The sequence below is a fragment of the Leucoraja erinacea genome, chromosome 7, assembly GCF_028641065.1.
Source record: "Leucoraja erinacea ecotype New England chromosome 7, Leri_hhj_1, whole genome shotgun sequence".
Lineage (NCBI taxonomy): Eukaryota > Metazoa > Chordata > Chondrichthyes > Rajiformes > Rajidae > Leucoraja > Leucoraja erinaceus.
Window position 1 is genome coordinate 45,634,914 of NC_073383.1, and position 23,052 is coordinate 45,657,965.

The following is a 23,052-nucleotide window of genomic DNA, read 5'->3' on the forward strand; positions in this document are numbered from 1 at the left end:
CTGTGTTCTCCCAAAGGGAGAAAGTAGTCCCACAATGCCATCCTGAATATTATTCCTGCATTTTGATCGTCCACATACCAAGAACACCCGCAAGCCAATGGGGATGTTACTCGTTTTAAACAAGGCTTTGAGATCGTCCTTGAACCATTTCCTCTGCCTGAGCAGCGCGCCTTGTTTTGGTCGTGCTAGGCACTTGACGTCATGGTCTGACCAACACTGCTCACTAATGGTTATCCGCAATGCTGGCTATATTGGCTTGCCTATCATCCTAGTTCATTTACAGGATATGGAGACCTCATCGGTGGTATCTCTTCAGTGGGTTGTGGTATTTAGCTGAATACAGTCTGACTGATTTCATCATGGCCTGGTATGGAAATTCAAATGCACAGGGACACAAGAAACTGCAGAGAGCAGTGAACTCAACCCCGGCACAGCTCTCCCCACCATCAAAAGTATTTGCATGAGGTGCTGCCTCAAGCGGCGGCATCTATCAATACGGATATTCATCATCCGGGTCATACCCTCTTCCTGCTGCCACTGTCAGGCAGGAGTACAGAAGCTTGAAATCCCAAACCATCAAGTTCAGAAACAGCTACTTTCCTACAACCATCAAGTCTTGAATTGACTTGCACAAGTCTAATCTCACCACAGCAAGACACTACACATCACCTCTTGCACTACCATGGACGTTTTAATTGACTTTTGCAGTTCTGTTTTTTTTTTAAAAGTCTTTTTCCATTCACTCTCTTGCAGAATTTGTGTAATTTATGTTTTGTGCATTGTATGTGTGCATGTGCCTTTGATACATCTGCAAGCTCGATTTTCATTGCACCTGTACAGAGGGAAGCTTGCTGGTATATCAGTGTGATGAGGAAGCCTCGCTCAAAACCTTTGGTTAAATTTATTGACACCTACATAACAGACATGAGAAGCATTTTTAGATGCATTTCAATGCTTGCATCTACTTTTAAAGCTGCATTGTGTAGCTCAATGTCCACACGCCCTCTGCTGTTCTTCTGAAATAATTACAGTTACATGACCAGCACTATCCCTCCACATCACTTCCAACCTTTATATAATATTCCACCAAACTATGTCCATTGTTTCTTTATGTCTAATATTCTTTTAAACACCAGGTCAACAATTAACTTCTTGTTGCACAACATATGATCTAAAATAGTCTGTTCCTCTACATTTACTCCATTAATTCATCCCGTTTTAGAACTGAATTTGTTAATTGAAGGTTGAAGGTCAACCATGAAGTCCCTGTGGATGAATTTACAAATACCACTAACCTTCATGTGCATAAGGTATTTCTCATCTTCTCCCTGTGGGATCAGTTAAAATTTCAAGTTTGCCCTTGTCTGAGACTCTCCCATTAAGAATAAATATTTTCCCTATCTGTTCCTTTATATATGTTTCAATCGCCTCAATTGGATTAATTCTTTACCCGCGATATACAAGCAGGATAAAAATAGTTTGTTCACGTACAAGGACGTTACTTGGTCTGGAAGGCACGAGTTATAAGAAGTCCTCTATCCCATTCATTAAAATTGTTGGTCAACCTCTTTATTTATCTTGCCCACCTCACTAAACGTATCTTGGAATAATAGTTGAGACAACATAACCCCTATTAGACTGCACCCATTTTTTTTTAGTTGGGCCATTCCTTTGTTTCGTTGAATTGACTTGTTTCTGTACCATCTACTCCATTCTGACTCTGACTGGAGACGTTCCCTTATGTTTGTATGCATGGTACCTTGCTGCCTCAATCTACTTGTTTTGTTATCCTGCACTGCTGCTTTGTCATTTCCCTACAACTCAGGGCACAGGTTCAAGCCCCACTCCTGAGATTTGAACACATTACTTTGACTGCAACACTGATACTGTGCTGCACAGACGTGCAGCCTTTGGAATGAGATACAGTCGCCCTCTATAATGTTTGGGACAAAGACCCATCATTTATTTATTTATTTGCCTCTGTACTCCACAATTTGAGATTTGTAATTAAAAAAATCACATGTGGTTTAAGTGCACATTGTCAGATTTTATTAAAGGGTATTTTTATACATTTTGTTTTCACCATGTAGAAATTACAGCTGTGTTTATACATAGTCCACCCCCCCCCCCCCCCCATTTCAGGGCACCACGATGTTTGGGACACATGGCTTCACAGGCGTTTGTAATTGCTCAGGTGTGTTTAAATGCCTCCTTAATGCATGTATAAGAGAGCTCTCAGCACCTAGTCTTTTCACCAGTCTTTCCATCACCTTTGGAAACTTTTATTATTGTTTATCAACATGGCGACCAAAGTTGTGCCAATGAAAGTCAAAGAAGCCATTATGAGATTGAGAAACAAGAATAAAACTGTAAGACATTAGCCAAACCTTAGGCTTACCAAAATCAACTGTGTGGAACATCATTAAGAAGAAAGAGTTTACTTATCGCAAAGGGACTGGCAGGCCAAGGAAGACCTCCACAGCTAATGACAGAAGTAATTCTCTCTATAATAAAGGAAAATCCCCAAGCACCTGTCTGACAGATCAGAAACACTCTTCAGGTGTGAATTTGTCAATGAACACTGTCCGCAGAAGACTTCATGAACAGAAATACAGAGGCTACACTGCAAGATACAAACCACTGGTTAGCTGCATAAATAGGATGGCCAGGTTAGAGTCTGCCAAGAAATACTTAACAGTTCTGGAAAAAGGTCTTGAGGCCAGATGAGATGAAGATTAACTTATATCAGAGTGATGGCAAGAGCAAAGTATGAAGGAGAGAAGGAACTGCCCAAGATCCAAAGCATACCACCTCATCTGTGAAACGCGGTGATGAGGGTGTTATGGCCTGGGCATGTATGGCTGCTGAAGGTACTGGCTCACTTATATTCATTGATGATACAACTGCTGATGGTAGTAGCATAATACATTCTGAAGTGTATAGACACATCCTATCTGCTCAAGTTCAGACAAATGCCTCAAGTGGTTCATTCTACAGCAAGACAATAATCCCAAACATACCGCTAAAGCAACAAAGGAGTTTTTCAAATCTAAAAAAAAGAATAATTCTTGAGTGGCAAAGTCAATCACCCGATCTGAACCCAGTTGAGCATGCCTTTTATATGCTGAAGAGAAAACCGAATGGGACTAGCCCCCAAAACAAGCATAAGCTAAAGATGGCTGCAATACAGGCCTGGCAGAGCATCACCAGAGAAAACACCCAGCAACTGGTGATGTCCATGAATCACAGACTTCAAGCAGTCATTGCATGCAAAGGATATGCAACAAAATACTAAAAATGACTACTTTCATTTACATGACATTGCTGTGTCCCAATCATTCAGTGCCCTGAAATGGGGGGACTATGCATAGACACAGCTGTAATTTCTACATGGTGAAACCAAAATGTATAAAAATCTGAAATAAGTGTAAAATCTGACAATGTGCCCTTTAACCACGTGATTTTTTTCTATTAATATTACAAATCTCAAATTGTGGAGTACAGAGGCAAATAAATAAATGATGGGCCTTTGTCCCAAACATTATGCAGGGCACGGTAACAAATCACCAGCTCCCAGGATAATGTGAAATTTCCCATGCATTGCTGGGAGTGATTCTTTACTAAATATCCTTTTCAATATTTACCTCTTGATTTATATCACTTGATATAACCTGGCTCAGTAATGTCCCTCATTGAAGCAAATCTGGTCTGGCCTCCACATGACCCCAGCCTCACCAATGTGGGGGACTCTTAACTTAACTTAGATAGAAAATGGTAAATAGAGCTTGATGGGCGTCTGAATCCTGGAAGAATCCAGCAAAGATGTTGTGGGGCATCAGGAACAACTAATGGGCCTGTCCCACTTAGGCGATTTTTCAGGCAACTGCCAAGTCGCCTGAAAAACCAGCGACTGGAACTGCGGCTGTCAGAGTGGAACAGAGCTTCCTTCGCCAGGCCGTCATGCAGGCGGGGGACAGAGCAAGCGGGGAGATCGCTGTCTGAGTGAAATTCACACGGTGCAAAGCCAATGTGATACAGACACACACCACGATGAACAGGAAGGTTGGCGCTGTAATTAAGACGGTGAAAGCACAATGTACAGGAAGGGTCACGAAAGTCCTTTAAAAGGGGGGGGGGAGGGGTAGAAGGAGTGGAGGCAACATTTAAGAAGCCAGAGATACACGGCTGGGAAGCTCAGCGGACATTAACATTACCGGCTGATTCTGAAATTACTGCTTATGGTTTTTTTCCCAATGGGCCAATGAAATTCACCAGTCAGCACTGGCTACAACCTATGAGAACCTTCGGCCTCCTGGCGACCCACCTACTGCACGAGAATTCTCGCTACTCTCCATGGCGGCTTTATTCTGGTCGCCGCTAATTTTTCAACGTTGAAAAATTTGGGACGACCATAATGAGGCTGCGACTAGTTCCCAGAATGCGGGAACTTCTCACGACCATGAAGGCGACTCCCCGGCAACCACCCACGACCATGTGGTGACCGCATAGTCTCCTGTAGTCGCCTAAAAAGTTGCCTAAGTGGGACAGGCCCATTAGTCCCAAGATACAAGCTGATCCCTAGGGATAAATGGTAACTTTGCGGGGCAAGCTTCGCCTATATAGGAAATTAATATTTCCGAAATGACTGATATTAAAAATAATTCAATAGGATGCAAAGTTTTTTAAAAAAATGGAAACATTTAAAAATGAAGTATCTATAATACACAAATCACATAACATTCGTGGAATATGGAAAAGGAGAGGGAAGAGCGAAAAGGAAGCTGAATTTAAAAGGATTGTGATGGGCACACACAGAATGAGGATCATGAAACAAAACAAGTATGGTGAGCAAGGAGAAAGGAGATATAGACTGTAGTTACAGCAGCAAAAATGCATAACAGCAGGGGAGGGATACACAATAGTCAAAAGAATCCCAAAGAACTACAAGAAAGTATAGTTTAAAAATGTAACTAAAATCGAAAGAGCATCTATTTATGATATAATGAATGATATTTTAAAAAGTGTACATTTCACTCAGGATCATGAAGATAATGTCTCATCACTGTTGTGGGATAAAGGTGCTGAACGAGGGACACACGTGAATACTAAGGAGAGTGGGCCCACCTCCACAGCTCTGTGGTTAAGCACACCTGCCCTCGAGGTACCACGACTGCTATGGAACCTACAGCAGCTAACACGGTGAAGCCCAGCAGAATTCAGCAAGAGAACAAACATCTCACCGTCCTGAAAAACGCGCTCCACATTCAGGCCATACGTGGCACACGTTTCATAGTAAGTGCATCGCTTCAGATCGTTAGAGAGTTTACGCGCCCTGGAATCATCGATTACCCGTGGATTGGATGTACTGATGGCATCTGTGGAGGAAAGACATGACAGAATATTAACATCAACAGAACACTCACAGGGTGATTAAAGCTCTGATTGCAGCAGGAAATCACAGGGACATAGATCAGATGGCCGTTTGGGAAACGGAATTTAATCCTGACAAATATCCAGGGAATTATTGCAGGAAGTCAAATAGGAGTAGGATATTTATAGTAAATGGCAGGTGCCAAGACCTGTTGTAAGGCAACTTGATTTGACTAAGTGCATTCTCAGAATAAGAACTGGGCTGGTTCAAGAGATGAGAGAACAGGAAGTTGAGAAGACAAATAAAAACTTTTCTTTAATGACCCTCGACGTTAAAGATATAGTGTAAAAAAACAAAAATAGAGATTTACTGAATCATACAGAACAGAAACAGGCCCTTGTGCCCGCCATGTCCATATCGATCAATTCGCCCATCTTAAACAATCCCATTAACCTGCATTAGGCGCACAGCCTTCGATACTTTAGCGATTTATGTAAATGTTAAACGTTGTGAAAGTATCTGCCTTCACAACATTTGTGAATAAATGGGGAGAAACTGCTCCTAGTGGCAGGCTGGTGATCTTACACAGATAAATTATTTGGTTCACACCACCTGTAACAGCAATGAAAACCATTTCCCATTCAATAAAATGGATTTGGACGTGAAGGCTAATGCTGGCAGGATTCTGAGGAAAGAACAAGGAGTGAGATGATAGAACATAGAACTGTGCAGCACAGGAACCGGCCTTTTGACCCACAATATATATTTCAATCACAACTCCAATTTAAATTAATCCCCGACATGCTCAACATCCCAACTGTTCATGTGCTTGTCTAAATGCCTCTTAAATGTTGCATAAATGTTCAATTTTAATAGCTTCTTTAGGGGCGGCACAACGGTGAGTTTCTACCTTACAGCACTTGCAGCACCAGAGACCCAGGTTCGATCCCGACTACGAGTGGTGTCTGTACGGAGTTTGTACGTTGTCCCTGTCACCACATGGGTTTTCTCTGAGATCTTCGGTTTCCTTCCACACTCCAAAGACGTACTGGTTTGTAGGTTAATTGGCTTGGTGTAAGTGTAAATTGTCCCCTGGTGTGTGTGGGATAGGTTAATGTGTGGGGGTCGCTGCGGACTTGGTGGGCTGGTTTCCGTACTGTATCTCTAAACTAAATTAAATAAGTTCGCGCATCAGCAAAGGTCTGACCAGCCCCCTGTTTCAAATATTCCAAGGTTTAATGAAATCCTATCCTTCAGCAACAGAGTCCTAAGAGGCTGCCTTCTCACCCAAGAACACTGTCAGCCAGCAGAGGGCAGTGGTGCCCATAGAATGCAGGAAGCTGGAATTGTGCAACTCTGACCACAACTCCAACAAAACAGAAATAAAGATCTGCAGATGCTGGTTTACAAAGAAAAACACAAAGTGCTGATCAGGGCAGGCGGCATCTCTCAAGAACATGGACAGGTGACATGTTGGGTCAGGGCCCTTCTTCAGACTTCTTGTGGAGGGGGGGAGGTGGGGGGGGGAGAGGGGCTGGGCAGGGCAAAGTCTGGCACGTATAGGTTGATACAGGTGAGGTTTTTTAAGTGAGTATACAGGTGAGGATAGACATAGTTGGACAAAGCCCAGAGATGAAATGACAGAAGGTGTGAGACAGATGGATTGAAGAGGGGAGGGGGAATGACCTCTGGGGGAAGGTTTTGTTACCTAAATTAGTGAATTCAATGTTCAATGCTGGGTTATAAGCTCCAGTTTGCATGTGGCCTCCCTCTGGCAATGGAGGACACTCAGGACAGAAAGGTCAGTGCAGACTGAGCGCAAGAGTTCAGCGAACCAGTCGCCAAGTCTATGCTTGGTCTCGCCGATGTACAAGAGCCTACATCAGGATCACTGGATGTAGCAGGAGGTGGACATGATCTTTGAGATTAGAGGAGGTAGACATGAACCCTTGTCTCATCTGGAAAGACTGCTTGGGCCTCTGATGGAGGTGTGGGAGGAGGTATAGGATCAGGTGTTACATCTCCTGTGGTTGCAGGGGAGGAGTGGTTTGGGTGGGAAGGGATGAATGAACCAAGGAGTTGCAGAGGGAATGGTCTCTATGGAACATGGAATAGGGTGGGGAGGGGAAGATGTGACAGGTGGTGGGATCACGTTGGAGGTGACGGAAATGTCGCAGGATGATATGTTGTATGGGGAGGCTGGTGGGGTGAAAGGGCAACTCTAACCTTGTTCCATCAACAGCGGGAGGGGAGCGAGGCACAGAGAAACTGCAGGCTAATGGATCCAAATATGACAGCAGGGGGGGAAAACCACATCTACTAAAGAACAAGGACATCTTGGCTGTCCTAGAATAGAAAGCCTCATCTTGGGACCAGATGTGAAAGAGACGGAGAAATTGAGAACAGTGAATGGCGTCTTTGCGGGAGGGGGTGGGGGGGTGGGAAAGTGCCAGAGATAGTTCAAGTGCTGGTCAGGTCAGGTCAGGTCAATAGACAATAGGTGCAGGAGTAGGCCAATCGGCCCTTCGAGCCAGCACCACCATCAATGTGATCATGGCTGATCATCCCCAATCAGTACCCCGTTCCTGCCTTCTCCCCATATTCCCTGATTCCGCTATCTTTAAGAGCCCTATCTAGCTCTCTCGTGAAAGTATCCAGAGAACCGGCCTCCACTGCGCTCTGAGGCAGAGAATTCCACAGACACACAACTCTCTGAATGGTTTACCCCTTATTCTTAAACTGTGGCCCCTGGTTCTGGACACCCCCAACATCGGGAACATGTTTCTTGCCTCGAGCGTGTCCAAACCCTTAATAATCATATATGTTTCAATATAATTTCCTCTCATCCTTCTAAACTCCGGAGTATACAAGCAGAGTATACAGCCGCTCCATTCTCTCAGCATATGACAGTCCCGCCATCCCGGGAATTAACCTTGTAAAACTACGCTGCACTCCCTCAATAACAAGAATGTCCTTCCTCAAATTAGGGGACCAAAACTGCACACAATACTCCAGGTGTGGTCTCACTAGGGCTCTAGACAACTCTTTGCTCCTTTACTCAACTCCTCTTGTTATAAAGGCCAACATGCCATTCACTTTCTTCACTGCCTGCTGTACCTGCATGCTTACTTTCATTGACTGATGAACAAGGACCCCCAGATCCCGTTGTACTTCCCCTTTTCCCAACTTGACACCATTTAGATAGTAATCTGCCTTCCTGTTTTTGCCACCAAAGTGGATAACCTCACATGTATCCACATTAAACTACATCTGGCATGCATTTGCCCACTCACCCAACCTGTCCAACTCGCCCTGCATTCTCATAGCATCCTCCTCACAGTTTACACTGCCACCCAGCTTTGTGTCATCTGCAAATTTGGTCAGGGTTGCAAATTTGGTCAGGTTGCATCTCTTGCCTTCTTCAAGTAAGTGCACCAAAATTGATTGTGTTATATTCCAACTCCTTAGCTTTAAAAGCGAATGGACAATTGTACATGCTTTGAAGTTCGTTATTAAAGCATAAGGATTTGCCAGCATTTCCCAACCTTTCACATTCTAAGTAAGGCACTTTTTGCAGACTTGATATATCATTAATTAGCCCTCAGCTGGAGTAGTGTGGATAATTCTGTGTAGGCACTTCAACAAACATGAACATGTTAGAGAGATTGAACCAGGTCTCTCTTTCTATGACAAGGGAGGATAGCAAGTTTGCTTCAGAAGATAAAATATGATAATACACAGCAATAGAATTGTATAAAAATAAATCTGAAGCTTACTTTTACACATTGTACTAACTATTCAAGTGGAATGCCTTTACTGGATCCCCTAGTTTGGCCATTCAATTTATTCAACACAAGCAATTCAATTTTTCAGCTCCTGCCCTGCAACTTTGCTCAGTGTCAAGGAACCCCAGCAAAACCCTCTTACCCTGTGTTCCAACCAGCACCATTGGGATCTCTGCGGTGCTCCGATAATTAGCCATCCTGGTGTAGTAGTAGTAGACTGCGTTGAAGCTGTTTTCATCCTCCAAACTGAAGACAAATATAACGGCATCCACCCACATTGCAAACTGCAAACAAGTCAGATCAATCAATACAAAATCAGCAGAAGCAGATCAAGCAATTGGTAATTTTTTTTTCATTCATTTCACAATCACTGACATGATACCACCATGTAACATCTTCTCATCCCCCCCACCTGTTTCCACCTATCGCTTGCTAGGCTTTGATCCATCCCCACCTTTCTCCCACCACCCCACACTGCATTAAAATGTTATATTTGCATTCTCTCCACAAATAGTCATAGAGACATAGAGTGATACAGTGTGGAAACAGACCCTTCGGCCCAACTCGCCCACACCGCAAACAATGTCCCAGCTACAGGTCCCACTTGCCTGCGCTTGGTCCATATCCCTCCAAACTTGTCCTATCCATGTACCTGTCTAACTGTTTCTTAAACAATGGGATAGTCCCAGCCTCAACTACCTCCTCTGGCAGCTTGTTCCATAAACCCACCGCCCTTTGTGTGAAAAAGTGACCCCTCGGATTCCTATTAAATCTTTTCCTCTTCACCTTGAACCTTTGTCCTCTGGTCCTTGATTTCCCTACTCTGGGCCAAAGACACTGTGCATCTACCCAATCTATTCCTCTCATGATTTTGTATACCTCTATAAGATCTTCCCTCATCCTCCTACGCTCCATGGAATAGAGACCCAGCCTATTCAACCTCTCCCTATAGCTCACTACCTCTAGTCCTGGCAACATCCTTGTAAATCTTTCTGAACCCTTTCAAGCGTTATCTGATCCATTGAGTTCCTCCAGCACTCCGTTTATTGTACCCACATGAAAGGTTTGAAGTATCCCTCCTCCCACCACTATTTAATGGTTGCATATTTTAAGATGACTGTAAATGAAAATGACAACGTTTGCTCACAAGCCAAACACTAAATGGTAAGGGATGCATATTCCTATTTTTTGCTCTGCGAAGGGACGTTTTTTTTCTCGTTAATGTGATTCAGACATCGCAAACGGGCAGTGCTTTAAGACGGACACACAAAGAAGTATAAATCTCAGGTTTCCTCGCTACTTTCGGGCTTCTAGTCCTTTTTTTCATTGCACACAAACCATTGTAATATATAAAACACAGAGAAAAGTTGGGCTCAGCTTATCTCCTACTACTTGGCGATAACAAACCCAGTGAGCTTCCAAATACACTTGGCAATTTAACGTTTAGTTTCAAAATCATATATATAAAGAAATGTCGTAAGTGAAATTGCCAAATAAGGGGCACTGCAACTAACAAAAAACTACTGGAGGTACGCAGCGGGATAAGCAGCATCGGCGGTGACAAGCGAGTGTCGACATTTTAGGTCGTGACACTGCATCAGGATTGAGAAGGGGGAGGGGAGATAACCAGTATGATGAGATAAGGGGAGGGCCGTGACAGGCACCAGTGAGCATACAAAAATTATTTGTATGTTCAGCCTTTGGATACTATGGGACCAACTACCTTTCATATTATTTACAGTTAATTCACCCAGGTCTGACGCCAAAAGAGCCGTTTTAATTAACACCTAACAGCTGCCCATGAATGAGTCAGCAGCTCCATACCAAGCTCAGAATCCACAACCAACCCTTTCTCATGGACTTGCTCATTCGTTCACCTTCAGACGAGAAGGTGGTCCTGCAAACAGGAACTCAGCTCATACTTGCTTATCTTTAGCAGGAGTTGATGAATAGTTTCACTTGAAATTTCAAACTATTCATAACCCTCAGAGGCCAATGTCACGTTGTTACAACCAGATTTTCGGTTACCCCAGAGTATCTAGTGTTTTATGGAAAGCTCCTTTGTGTCCTTCACAGATTTAAAGTGATAATCCTGTAACAATTGTTTATCAAAAGAAGCAATGTTTCTCCACTTTGGTGCTCTTTACATTCATTTGAACCAGCTAAGATGATACCAAATAAAAAATAGTGCGCCTAAAGATAAAGGAAATAGGGGGAGAATATAATTGAGATCAGTGTAAAATGGGTGTTTAGTGCTTGTCATGGGCTGCTGGGCTGAGGATCCGGTTTCCATGCTATGTGATTCTATGAACTTCTTATTCTGTGCTGTCCACATGTAAAAGGTTTAAGCAAAAGTTGCAGCATGACATTATTCAATATGCAATTGGACAGCCAGTCTATAATTTACACAAAATGCTGGAGTAACTCAGCGGGACAGGCAGCACCTCTGGAGAGAAGGAATGGGTGACGTTTCGAGTCGAGACCCTTCTTCAGACTGAGAAGGATCTTGACCCAGAGCGGCACCCATTCCTTCTCTCCAGAAATGCTGCCTGTCCAGCTGAGTTACTCCAGCATTTTGTGTCTATCTTCGGTTTAAACCAGCATCTGCAGTTCCTTCCCACACAGTCTATGATTTAGACTACCTACCAAAGAACAGATTGGAAACCTTGGAGGAAAAGAAGATCAAAAAAAAGTAATCATAAAACAATTAATGTAAGTTAACCACAGGACTAATCAGACTGTACCAAATGAAGCATGTTTCAGTGACTGCTAATATCCGCACCAGAACATCCTGATCCTCAATCACAATTAACGATTAGTAAGGCATTAGTCAATTCACATGGTGTGGTCACACAAACTCAAAATGGATTTAAATGTCATTACAATGTATTCTTGTATAAACCAAATAAATCTACTCTAATGGTAAATTCTACATGACCCATTTTCTCACAGATAGGAATTTAATTAGTTAAAAAATAAAATCATCTTGGCATTATTTTTAATATGACTCAGTAACACCATCTCACATATTAAAAGGCATACAGAGATACAGATTACATTTTGCATTGATTTGAATGAGAGCTAGTTGCCTGCAGCAGTACCTACCTGTGCCTCTGGAGGGCCCCCTTCATCTCTGATCAGCAGCAGGTAGCTCTGGCCGTCCACCACAATCTCCTTCTTAAAGCGACCGCCTACCACAGAAACAATTCACAGTGAAGGGCAGGGCAAGACCAGCAGCCGGAACAGAAAGTTACATCAAGGGAAAGGGAGATACCAACTACAGGACATATTCATACCATGGCACTAGAAGATGGATTACTGATAACACAAGACAGACAGTTGATAATGACTACAAAGGATAGACATGTTACAGTGAAAACATTATTACAAAATATATTTTACAGCCAATTTATAAAAACTAATTGGACATGTTTGATGTAAGGGCCTATTTGTTTAATATAATGTCTGCATGACTTCCCACTGTGTGGATTTGAGGACAGGTCAATGGTTTGTTAAAAAAACAAACTGCTGGAGGAACTCAGTGGGTCAGGCAGCATCTGTGGGGAGAAATGGACAGACGATGTTTTGGGTTGGGACCCTTCTTCAGACTAGTGGCTTCCTCCAGCAGTTTGTTTTGTACTCAAGATTCCAACATTTGCAGTCTCTTGTACTTTTTTTGTTTGTACTTTACCTTTTGGATAGAATGGTAAAAAAAAGTAACAGTTCAACATTGTTACAAACCTAGCCAAAAATAGTAATTTAATTTACTTATAATGCTCCATGCCCCGCGCACTGTAATCTCATAATTCCTAGCATGAGCAAAACTACTCAGTCTTTTAAAAGCAACTAGGGGTTACTTCCAATCAAGTATACGCTTGGAGTTTGCACTGATTATAGTCAAAGTACCAATCACGCCGAGACTATTTAATACATCTCCCGCCCAGGGTTCCATCCTTTTCCACGGGTGTTGATTGTGTGCTATTTGCATTTCTCCATGCGACTGCATAGGCTTCCTCCCACATCTCGAAGATTTCCAGACACCCACCAAAAGCACTGACAAGCTCATGGCTATGCTATACCACTGCCCTCCAGCTGGGCTGACAATCAGGACAGTCATGGCTCCACAGGAATCTCAGAAGGCTCCATCTGTGGCCCCTGTATAAAGTACTCAATGGGGGGGGCTTAACCTTATCTGAAACTATTCCCTGTTCAATTATTAAAACATTCAACTTCTCCAACCTTGTCCATTAACAATAAAAAGTCTCTCATGGCGAGAACACATGGCTTCAATTCTTTCAGATTCAGATTCAGATTCAGATTCAACTTTAATTGTCATTGTCAGTGTACAGTACAGAGACAACGAAATTGAATTGTGTAATTTACAATGTGTGACTGGTGTTAGACCCATCCTATTTTATTCCTCCCACATTCCCACCACGCCCCACATTCCAGCACGACGTGCACACTGGGGCCCATTTACAGTGGCCAATTAAATTACTAAATTGCACGCCTTTAGTTTGTGGGGGGAAGCTGGAGCATCTGGGAGATATCTATGTGGTCACAAGGAAAATGTGCAAACTCCAACACAGACAACACCTGAGGTCAGGATTGCACACAGACCTTTAGTGCTGTGAGACATTAACTGTACAAGCTGTGCCATTCATCTGCCCTCGAGTCGCTGGCCGCCACCTTCTCAAGAACAACCAAAAACTTTCTAGAAATAACGCAATGTCTGTACCGTGCACCCAATGAACAAAGTAAATCCGACAATTTGAACGTGAAAGTTAGACTGGGTAAAGCACATGCATGAGCCTCAACAATAAGCTACCTTTCCAGTTTGAATAGAGAACTATTTCTGAATTCACCATATTTGTGCAATCACAGCTTCTCACGTAGATGTGGATCTCCTCTCCCCCAGCTATAAACATTGCCTCCAAAGCGTCTATGCTGTTTCTCCAATGCCAGGATATGTTAACCACATGGATTTCCATACACACACATCTGGTTAGGAAACCAGTCAAGCTACAATGTGGACCTGCCAGGCAGAAATAACCAATGTTTGGATGAATAGCAATACAGCTCGTTATTGCCGTGCATCTTCTTTTGCAGAGATGTGGCACTGGAGGTTCTAAAACAAGTTCCTAGTGCTAAAAGCCACCCTTTATTAAGCCTGCTTAATGCAGCAAAATATCATAAGGTGCTTGCAGGAACATCAAAAAATATCTTCCACATGAGGAGGTGACACGGCAAATACTTGATTAATGACGTTAAGGATTGTGTAAGAGGAAGAAACAAAGGTTTCTGAGGGATGTTCAGAAGGTTCTTGGAGTTTAAGATATGGACCAAATAATCATGAGCCAAGCAGATACCTCAGCGGGGTATAGGGCAACACGAGCTTATGTAATAATAATAATAATAATAATGCATTTTATTTGCTGGCGCCTTTCTGGACACCCAAGGACACCTTACAGGACATAAAATCACAATGCATTTATCAATATTAAAATCAAGTTGATTAAAAACAAAAAACAAAAATAACAACAATAAAAAAATACACAAAACATTTTAAGTCATTAAAATCAGGGTGAACATGGTGGAAGTTATGTCGGGTATGCTAATCTAAACAGGTGTGTTTTGAGTTGTGATTTGAATTGATCGATAGTGTCCAGGTGACGGATGGGAGATGGGAGAGTGTTCCAGAGACGTGGCGCAGAGCAGCTGAAGGCTCTGGCACCCATGGTGCTGAGTCTAAATGTGGGGACAGTTAAAATTGCAGCTGAGGAGAAACAAAGTGACCGGGAAGGAGTGTATGGTAGCAGCAGGTCAGAGAGGTATTGGGGAGCAAGGTGGTGGAGGGCTTTGAAGGTCAGCAGTAAAATCTTGTAGTTAATCCGGTGGTGCACAGGGAGCCAGTGGAGCTGAGTGAGGATGGGTGTGATGTGGTCCGATGATCTGGTGCGGGTGATGATCCGGGCTGCAGAGTTCTGAATGCATTGGAGGCGATGAAGAAGTTTATTGGAGGTGCAAGTGAGGAGGGCGTTGCAGTAATCGATGTGGGATGTGACCAGAGCGTGGATGAGGACTTTTGTATTGTCTTTGGAGAGGGAGGGGCGGAGTCTGGAGATGTTGCGGAGATGAAAGTATGCAGAGCGTGTGATATTGCTGATGTGGGGGCCAAAGGAAAGTGTACTGTCCAGAATGACGCCGAAACATTTGACATGGGAGGAGGTGGGTATGGGTGAGCCATCAACTGAAATGGTGAACGGGTGGGTTTTGGAGAGTGTGGACTTTGAGCCAATTAGCATGATTTCTGTTTTATTTCCATTGAGTTTTAGAAGGTTGAGTGACATCCAATTGCTGATAGCTTGAAGACAGGTGGTGAGGGCAGTTGGGGGAAGGGAGGTGTTTGGTTTTGTGGAGAGGTAAAGTTGTGTATCTTCGGCGTAGCAGTGAAAATTGATTCCAAAATGACGGAGAATATTGTCAAGAGGTTGAATATAGATGATAAAAAGCAGTGGCCCCAGCACCGATCCCTGAGGAACACCATGGGTGACTGTGGCAGTTATGGATGTGACTTTATTTCCCTGGATGAACTGTTTTTAAAGGGGCAAGACAATAAGGAATATGGAAATCCAGAGTGCAATTCTAAAATCAAGGTTCTACCTAACAAGGAGTTACCCAGCGGAACAGTTCAGGTTAGGCTACAGGTAGCAGGATTTTGTATGACCCCAAACCTAAAGAGAACAGAACGAGTAACAACAGTTTGAATCCACTGAAACGATGGAGTTCGGAGATTAAAGTAAAACCATGGACAAGGATTTCAACAACAGATAAGTTGAAGCACTGAAGATGTTACATAGAAGGGTGTGCGTTAGGTCAGTTGTAGATTAGTGTCAAATTTGGCAATAATAGGTATTGAGCAACCTGAGTTGTAAGGGAAAGGGTGGAGGTTATGGCTGGAGCACCGCAATTGAAATGGAGAACAAAGACTGAAAAGTAGAGCAGGTCAAATCATAAATAAAATTTAAAAAGGCTGGAAATACTCAGGTCAGGTAGTACCTGTGGAAAGGAAATAGTTGACATTTCAGGTCGACGACCTCATACATTAGCTGAAGAGTCCCTGCCTGAAATGATAACTCTTTTTATTTTTTTTCCACAAGTGTAGCCTGACATGTTGAGTTTCTCCAACATTTTTTTGTTTTATTTCAGATTTCTTGTCAGTAGCTTTATTTAAATGTAGGTCAAATAGTAGCTGTGTCTTCATCACAACACTGCTAAGCCATTGTCAAGACCCTGTCGAATGGACCATTAAGCCAAGAGAGGAAGCTGCCCTGGAAACAAATTCAAGATTTCAGAGATTCAAAGGTTAATTTCAGGCCCAGCGAGATGCAAGTGCTGCAGATGGTTTCATGACCTTTCATTTATTTCTGCTTGTCAAAAAACAAAAATAAGAAGATGCCTTATTACAGCGAGAAAGGGCGGCACATTGTAACAGAAGCCAATGGCACGGAGCCACACCTTTGGCAATTTGTTGAAATTAAGCTTTGCGATGGAGAACTGGGAAACGACTGTCTTGTGCACGTGCCAGAAACAGAGCCAATGCCCCCCGAGGAGAGGTGATGCCGATTACGCTCAGCACCATATGTTAACACCCTCTGCACAGGAACAGTGAGTCAGTTGATCAATCTGCCAGAGAGAAATTATTGCTGACTGCATATCACAATGCTGGCATGAATGCCGAATGGGAATGGAGAAAGCGGGCTGTGAATACCATCTCCACCTTCAATGCAGGATTTAAAAAAGCAAGAAACTTGTTTTTTCTTGCATACAGTTTGGAAAATTATTTATAATTACATTTATTTCTAATTAAAAGCATGATTCTGTTCATTTGCTGTAACCTTGGCATTGACCAATTGTGCACTGTCGCAGTGAATTGCCTTCTATTCACCCCCGGTGGAAAGCAAGAATGAGGACGGACATCTGGCAAATTTGTGATCCTTCTAAGCTAAGAGTCATTGGCATCAGGGTGGGAGAACAGTGGGGCAGAAATGCTTATCGCACAAACTGCACCAAGGACTTTAGTTCTATGTAAGCTTGTCAGTATTCACCTTAACATCAGTACATGTAGCATCATGTGGAGCAGCAAGTAAGCTGGAGTCTGTAATTCTACAGCAGCAATGGTTAAGTGGAGAATTGACAGATGTGTTTAAAATCAAGAATAGCTTTGAAAGGTGAAACAGACAGAATCTACTTCCGCAAGAAGTTGAGTTAGCAACCAGCAGACAGAAGTTTAAGATAAATGTTAGAATTAGCAGAAGCAGATTTTATTTGGGGTTTGCTACACTAATCCAATCACCTATATCAGCGCAATATTATTGTGCACTGCTGTTACACGTGATGCAAGCTTATTGCATGGTATTGCTATCAATGGCAAAAGTGCACTCCAGAACAGGACTACACATCCGCTCCGCACATCATTGGCACTATTGTGATTTACAAGTGACCAGCTCATGAAAGAGTACGCAGATATTGAGGTCGGAGAAATAATATTCCAGTCATGGGGGGAAACAGCAGGTAAACAGGTACTTCACCCCAGCGAGTCCACGCTGACCACCAACCACACATTTACACTAATTCAATTATATTCTTTCCAAATGTTCACAATGCCACCCAGATTCATCATTCACCTGTACACTAGTGGCAATTTACAATGGAGAACTATCCAACAAGCCAAATAAACTTTCTCGACTACAGTATAATAACTGGGAAATGTTAATATTAAAATTTTGGAAAGGCCCTATAACCCCCACAATTAAAATGTGGATTATGGAAATGTCAGAGACCCTACACCTGGAAAGAATCAGACTTGTCTTAATGGACAAACAGGAACTTTTTGTTAGAATATGGTCTCCATTCATTGACTATTTGAAGGGGTAGATCGGTGCAGCACGGGAACCTAACCGAAGCTTGAACTCAGGATTTGATGAAAACTTTATAATCTACGAACCTATCTCCAATGACGTATTCTTAGTAAATCATTCCATTCTTTTTTTTATCTTGACATTTGTCTTTTTTTTTCTTTCTTTCTTACTCCCTATCTATAAAAAAAAACTAGAAGCAGAATCAATCCACAATTGATAATATTAATAATGTACAACTGATATACATGAAATGTTTTTACCATAATATGTGTTTGCTTCTAATAAAAATATTATAAAAAAAACAAAAAAAAACTATCCTACCAACCTGCACGTCTTTGGGATGTGGGTAGAAACTGGAGTACTCTGAGGGAACCCTCACCATCACATGGAGAACATGCAAATCCACACGGACAATACCCGAGGTCAGAATTGAACCTGAGTTTCTGGTGCTGCGAGGCAACAGTTTCACTGGCTGCGCCACTGGCCTTTCTGGTGCTGGCAGCTTTCTATGATGGCTTTCCCCGTGACTCTGAGCATGGTGACCACTGAGCTCTTGGTCCCACAAAGTCTCAAATGCAAAAATCTTATCCTTAATTTCAAATCACTGCCTGCCTATCCCCCTGCTTTCATCACAACCACCTCCTGTCTCCCTGCAGATCTTCAAGTTCCTTCTTCCCCGTCAGATACTGTCCTTTCATTTTTCTCAAAGCTACACTCCGGAAGTTCCTCCTTTCACCTCCCCACTTCTCTTTTCTTTGTTGCTCCATAAAACCTATCACATCAACCTGTTCTAAACAACCACTTCAGTGGCCAGTGTCAAATATGGTCTGAAAATTCCCCAGTAAAGCACCTTGGAAAACTTTTCTAAAACAAGGCACTGTGAATGTAGGGTACCCCACGTCATCTGTGCCTACCATGATACTAATTGTAATTAATCCCAAATGCCTCCTAAGCATTTGCAAAAAACTTTTGGTTCCAAGTGAATGAAGCCTCAGCTGACAATTTCCTTCCCTGAGATATAAGCACAAAATTTAAGCCCCAACTCAAAGGACATTGTACAGGAGGGATATGCAGTGAGAGGTGCCATGAATCCCCTCTGCTCTCTTCACTGGACATTAAAAAAATCTCTCATCCCTGGTTCCAGGAAGAGTTGAAGAGTTCTCGTTGGTATCCTGGACAATGTTTATTCTTAACCAATATACTTAAAACAGTTTGAGATTATTTTGTTGTTTGTATTAATAGCCTGCCTATTTTTTGCATTTACAAATGATTACATATCACGGGCTACAAATTGCCTTGTAATATTATGAAACGCGGCAAATGGCAGCCTTTATCTATCCTGATTTTCGTCATTCATTCTTGCAGGGTTTCTGGACACCATCAGTTGCACATGACCTCATCGGTTTCTAAGTCTGAGTACCGATAGTGAATGTCAGCCTATTATTCAACAACATATCAACCTTTTCCCCATACATGTGCAAACTGCAGTAATCAATACTTTCTTGAAAAGATCAATAGAAATCAGAGCAAGAACCCGGCATTAATTTCCCAATATATTGAGATTGACGACAATGACAGTTCAAGTAGAACTTGAGCTGATGTAGAATAGTTTAAGCAATGAACCTCAGAACTGAGAAACATCAGAACCAGAGGACAAACAGAAATAACAGATGGCTTAGTCTCGTACATTAAAAAAAAAAACGGAAACAGAAATCAAATCCAGGCAGTGCTGCAGCAATGAGCGGTGGAGGAGAATCCTTTCACAAACATTGTATTAGCTGTGCATCTTGTGCCAAAATCAGACATGATCATGGGAATTATTTTTAAGTGAGCATCTATTGTGGGAAATTGGAGGGGAGGAAAAGCTTGTCACTTGATGTTACAAAAGACATCAGGTTGCAAAATAATTTCAGCCCAGTGTTTAAGTGGGTCATGCAGTTGAGAAGAGTGAAAAGATCAGATCTTATTTATTAACAGCTGTGCAATTCAAATCAAGATTTTCAGTTAAATTCTACATACCACTTTTTACCTTGAAACATCTATTGCCCTCTATTTAAAGCATGCAAAATTAATAGTAAAATCAATTTTAAAAGGATTATTTTCAATTTGTTTCAGTGTCTTTATTCTCTGCTAAATCAGGAGAATAAATGTCATGAGCTGGTTACCATATTACCATATAACAATTACAGCACGGAAACAGGCTATCTCGGCCCTACAAGTCCGTGCCGAACAATTATTTTCCCTTAGTCCCACCTGCCTGCACTCATACCATAACCCTCCATTCCCTTCTCATCCATTTGCCTATCCAATTTATTGACAAAAAAGTCCTGTAATGGTTACCATGGAAACATTTAACAATGATGCTTTTGAGGGTGTTATATAAAGCTCAGCACCAACAATCCCATTAAATGATGATGGATTTTGTTATGGAACAATTAATAATCATCTTCTTTGAACAGTTGCAAGTCACGTAGCTTCACATATTCGGTCCTATCCATCTTCACAATACCCCAACGTATCAGCATGACTCAAATTTTCTCTCGTCGCACAATCCCAGTTTTCATCACTACTACTGAAGGCCCTGCCTTTGGCAGCCGAGATCCTAAACATGGAATTCCTCATGACACCTCTCTCTCTCCCTCCATCTTTACGATGTACCCTGCAAATACTCCCTTTAACCAAATCAAATGTTGATAATCCACCCAATTTCCTAGAAGTGACAGTACAGTAACAGGCCCTTTCGGCCCACCTCATCCATGTTCTTGGTAAAATCCATTCATACTAATCCCATTTGCCCGTATTGCTCATTCCCTTCTATGCCAACTATCTTTCCAAATCTCTTCCAATGCTTGTAATTACATCTGTCTCTACCACTTGGCAGCAACGTTCCAGATACCCACCAAGGTTTATGTAAAAAATCTGCCCCTCAGGTCCCCTTTAAATTTCTCCCCTCTCTCCTTAATCTGTAGCTCTAAACTCCCCTGTCCAGTAAAAAGTGTTCAGATCGTCTCATCTATACCCCTTATAATTTTATAATTAACTGGAATAGTCACCCCTCTGCCTTCTATGTTCCAGTGAGAATAAACCCAGTCTATCCAATTTCTCCTTATAACAAGTCTTCTGCCTCTTCTTTCAGATCTCACAGCCACATTTTGTTTGACGACTCTTGAGCAGTGTCTTGACATTTTACTGCACAGTGGACACATCTGAAGCACATGGTGGTGTCAACTCAAAAGATGCAGGTTCTTCTTACTGATTTGGAGTCAATAAGTCAGACACTAAAGACTTTTGCTTCTGATTTTACTCCAGGAAACAGGAGCCTCAAATGAACGTGTCTGCTTCAGAAAGGAGCAGAATAAACAACAACAAAAAAAGGTTTTATTGACAAAAAAAGTCCTGTAATTTTCCCCTGACTCAATCGATATTTGGACTACCATTGGAGGGGTAAGGTACATTAGACAAAAGGATTATGACAAAGCCTGAGGTATAAAGCAAGCCACTAGAGGAATGAAGCAGGTCAGGCAGCAAATGTAGAGATAAATGGGCAGATAACATTTTAGGTCAGGGACCTTTTTTTCAGACTTTGTAAAGGTTATTACAAAGTCTTTGTTGAACAGGTTGAACAATACTGAAGCAATATAACTGCCCACTGATGCCACCTGCTGTACTCACAATGAATGGCTGGTCACTTGTAAATGCCATTCCACCAGTTTATTCCAATAAGGTATTTCATCTTTCATTGAAGAACTTAGACCCATGTCGGTTGTGTCCAAGATTATTTAATATCTTACGCCTCATGTAGATTACGCCTCAGTAGAGTCAGCATCTCTTCATTTCTACCAAGGAAAATATGCAGAAAGAGGAGCCTGGAACTAATAGACTAGTTCTTCCACTGAGTTGAAGCAGGCATGAAGGATTGAATGGCCTCCAGTGGCTGTTCACTGTATACATTTGTGACTTGTTAAAGCCTGATGTTCTGCACAGGAATGCTCTAGAGACTTAGCAAAGCCAGGCATGTAAAGCAATCAAGCAGTAAGCTTTTGGTCTAACTATTAGTTAGACGGCCACGGTGGCGCAGCAGTAGAGTTGCTGCCTACATACAGCGCTTGCTGCACTGGAGACCTGGGTTCAATCCAGACTGCGGGTTGCGTCTGTACGGAGTTTCTACTTCCTCCAAGTGACCTGCGTGGGTTTTCTCCAAGATCTTTAGTGTCCTCCCACACTCCAAAGACGTACAGGTATGTAGGGTAATTGGCTTGGTGTATGTGTAAATTGTCCCTTGTGTGTGTCAGATAGTGTTAATGTGTGGGGATCGCTGGTCTATGTGGACTCGGTGAGCCCAAGGGCCTGTTTCGAAGCTGTATCTCTAAACTAAATTATAAACACAAAGAGAAGGACCAAACATCCACACACAGTGCTGTGGGACATGTGTCATTGCACATACCACACATACTCAGATTCAGATTCAATTTTAATTGTCATTGTCAGTGTACAGTACAGAGACAACGAAATGCATTTAGCATCTCCCTGGAAGAGCGACGTAGCAAACGATTTGAATAAATAATAATAAGTGTCCGGGGGGGGGGGGGTGGTGATTGGCAGTCACCGAGGTACGTTGTTGAGTAGAGTGGTAGAGTGACAGCCGCCGGAAAGAAGCTGTTCCTCGACCTGCTGGTTCGGCAACGGAGAGACCTGTAGCGCCTCCCGGATGGTAGGAGGGTAAACAGTCCATGGTTGGGGTGAGAGTAGTCCTTGGCGATGCTCAGCACCCTCCGCAGACAGCGCTTGCTTTGGACAGACTCAATGCAGGGGAGCGAGGAACCGGCGATGCGTTGGGCAATTTTCACCACCCTCTGCAATGCCTTCCGGTCGGAGACAGAGCAGTTGCCATACCATACTGTAATGCAGTTGGTAAGGATGCTCTCGATGGTGCAGCGGTAGAAGTTCACCAGGATCTGAGGAGACAGATGGACCT

At 42.6% G+C, this 23,052-nt stretch overlaps 1 protein-coding gene across 6 annotated transcripts in view; it reads right to left on the reverse strand.

The window, feature by feature from the left end:
* agap1 (ArfGAP with GTPase domain, ankyrin repeat and PH domain 1) overlaps positions 1 to 23,052 on the reverse strand; it is a 566,650-nt gene that overhangs the window by 289,645 nt on the left and 253,953 nt on the right. For all 6 annotated transcript variants that reach the window (XM_055638440.1, XM_055638441.1, XM_055638443.1 and 3 more), the window contains exons 4-6: positions 12,262 to 12,347; positions 9,299 to 9,440; positions 5,241 to 5,375 (exon numbers count right to left, since the gene is read on the reverse strand). In XM_055638440.1, coding sequence (XP_055494415.1) covers positions 5,241 to 5,375; positions 9,299 to 9,440; positions 12,262 to 12,347 — 363 coding nt within the window. The remainder of the gene's footprint in view (positions 1 to 5,240; positions 5,376 to 9,298; positions 9,441 to 12,261; positions 12,348 to 23,052) is intronic.